A 1540-nucleotide genomic window follows, 5' to 3' on the forward strand; every position below is an offset into this window, starting at 1 on the left:
TAAGAAGTCTTTGCCTAACTCGAGGTCACAAAGATTTTCTACTAAAAGTTTTATGGTTTTAGGATTTCTACTTAGGGCTATGGGATATTTTGAAATAATTTTTGGATATGATGCTACCCAAATGTTTGTCAATGAGAGAATGGTTATACAAATGTGGTAATCCATTCCATGGAATATTATGCAGCCACAAAAGAGAATGAACTATTGATGCATGCAACAAATTGGATGAACTTCAAGGGAATTATGTTTTTTGTTCTTTGTTTTTAAAGCTGAAAGACCATGTTTATTACCAAACCAACCCACTGGTGCAGAGCTATAGTAACAGAAAAATCTTTCCCTGCTAAATGGTATCTATTGCCCAGGCAGAATGGTGTTTACAGGGTGACGGAATACAACACACGATCTTCAAGGAGCTTAATGAAATACGTGGTGCCCATTAGGTGTGTCATCGCGTGATGTTGGACGCCTTCGAGACCCAGCTTGGTTCTCCTCCAGTGCCTCCTCTTGGAGTTGTACCTGATTTTATTACCAGTTTTCATCCGAATCCACTGGGGGATGGGACGATTCTGCTTTTGTTTCTTGGCCAGGAATCGCTTGATCCTGAAAGTCTTGTGAGAAGACATTGTCAATAACAGTCAGCGGCACACAGCAGGATGGCGGCGAAAAAGAGCGGGAATTATGTTGAATGGAAAAAGCCAGTCTCAAAAGGTTACCTACTATGGTTCTATTTCTATGACATTCTTAAAAGGACAAAATTAAAGAGATGGAGGACAGAATGATGCTTGCAGGGGTTAGGGATGGGAGGAATGAGGGGATGGATGTGGCTATAAGGGGGTAGCATGAAGGAGCCTTGTGGTAGAGATGGTAGATGGTGGATGGTAGATGGTAAAGCTAAATATCTTGCTTGGTGGTGATCGTGCAAAGATACACACGTGATAACATGGGTGCACACACACATACACAAATGAGTGCAGGTAGAATTGGAAAAAATGGAATAAGCTCTGGATTATACCAATGTCAATTTCCTGGTGTTAAAGCAGTACTATAATTATGCAAGATGCTAACATTGGAGGAAGCTGGGGAAAATGTGCATAGATGATCCTTGTACATTACTTTGCAACTTCATGTAAATCTATAATTATTTCAAAATTAAATATTTGGAAAAATTCAGTTGCAGTTTTCTTGACACGTTCTTCTAAAAAACCACAATATTCTGATCCCATCTAAATTATTATAATCCCATAATAGTTAATATCTGCTTCACAGTCAAATTTCCACAATGGTCCATAAGATGGCTTTTATTTATAGTTACTACTTTTTGTTTGGTTTGGTCTTCTGAGAAGATCTAATCTGTATAAACTGTATTCTCGTTACTTGTTAGATCTCTCCAGATTCTTTTCATCTGTAAGGGTCTACACCTTTTCTTTCCTGATACTCACTTTTCGAAGAGTCCAATTTTCTTTTCCAGCATTCTACAGTCTGGGTTTGTCTGGCTATTTTCCTGGGACCCTTGCTTTCCCTGAGAACTGAGAACTACTTG

General features: G+C 38.9%; 1 protein-coding gene across 1 annotated transcript; it reads right to left on the minus strand.

Moving 5' to 3' along the window:
* Window positions 1–354: 354 nt before the first annotated feature.
* LOC123954198 (60S ribosomal protein L39-like) lies at window positions 355–658 on the minus strand. The gene has a single exon (XM_046025141.1). The coding sequence runs from the start codon at window positions 621–623 to the stop codon at window positions 375–377; it is 249 nt and encodes an 82-aa protein (XP_045881097.1). The 5' UTR covers window positions 624–658; the 3' UTR covers window positions 355–374.
* Window positions 659–1540: the final 882 nt, after the last annotated feature.

The sequence above is a fragment of the Meles meles genome, chromosome 12 (genome assembly GCF_922984935.1).
Source record: "Meles meles chromosome 12, mMelMel3.1 paternal haplotype, whole genome shotgun sequence".
Lineage (NCBI taxonomy): Eukaryota > Metazoa > Chordata > Mammalia > Carnivora > Mustelidae > Meles > Meles meles.

Excerpts from the sequence above, each read along its gene's own strand:
- LOC123954198 (XM_046025141.1), bottom strand. The coding sequence starts at position 623 with ATGTCTTCTCACAAGACTTTCAGGATCAAGCGATTCCTGGCCAAGAAA.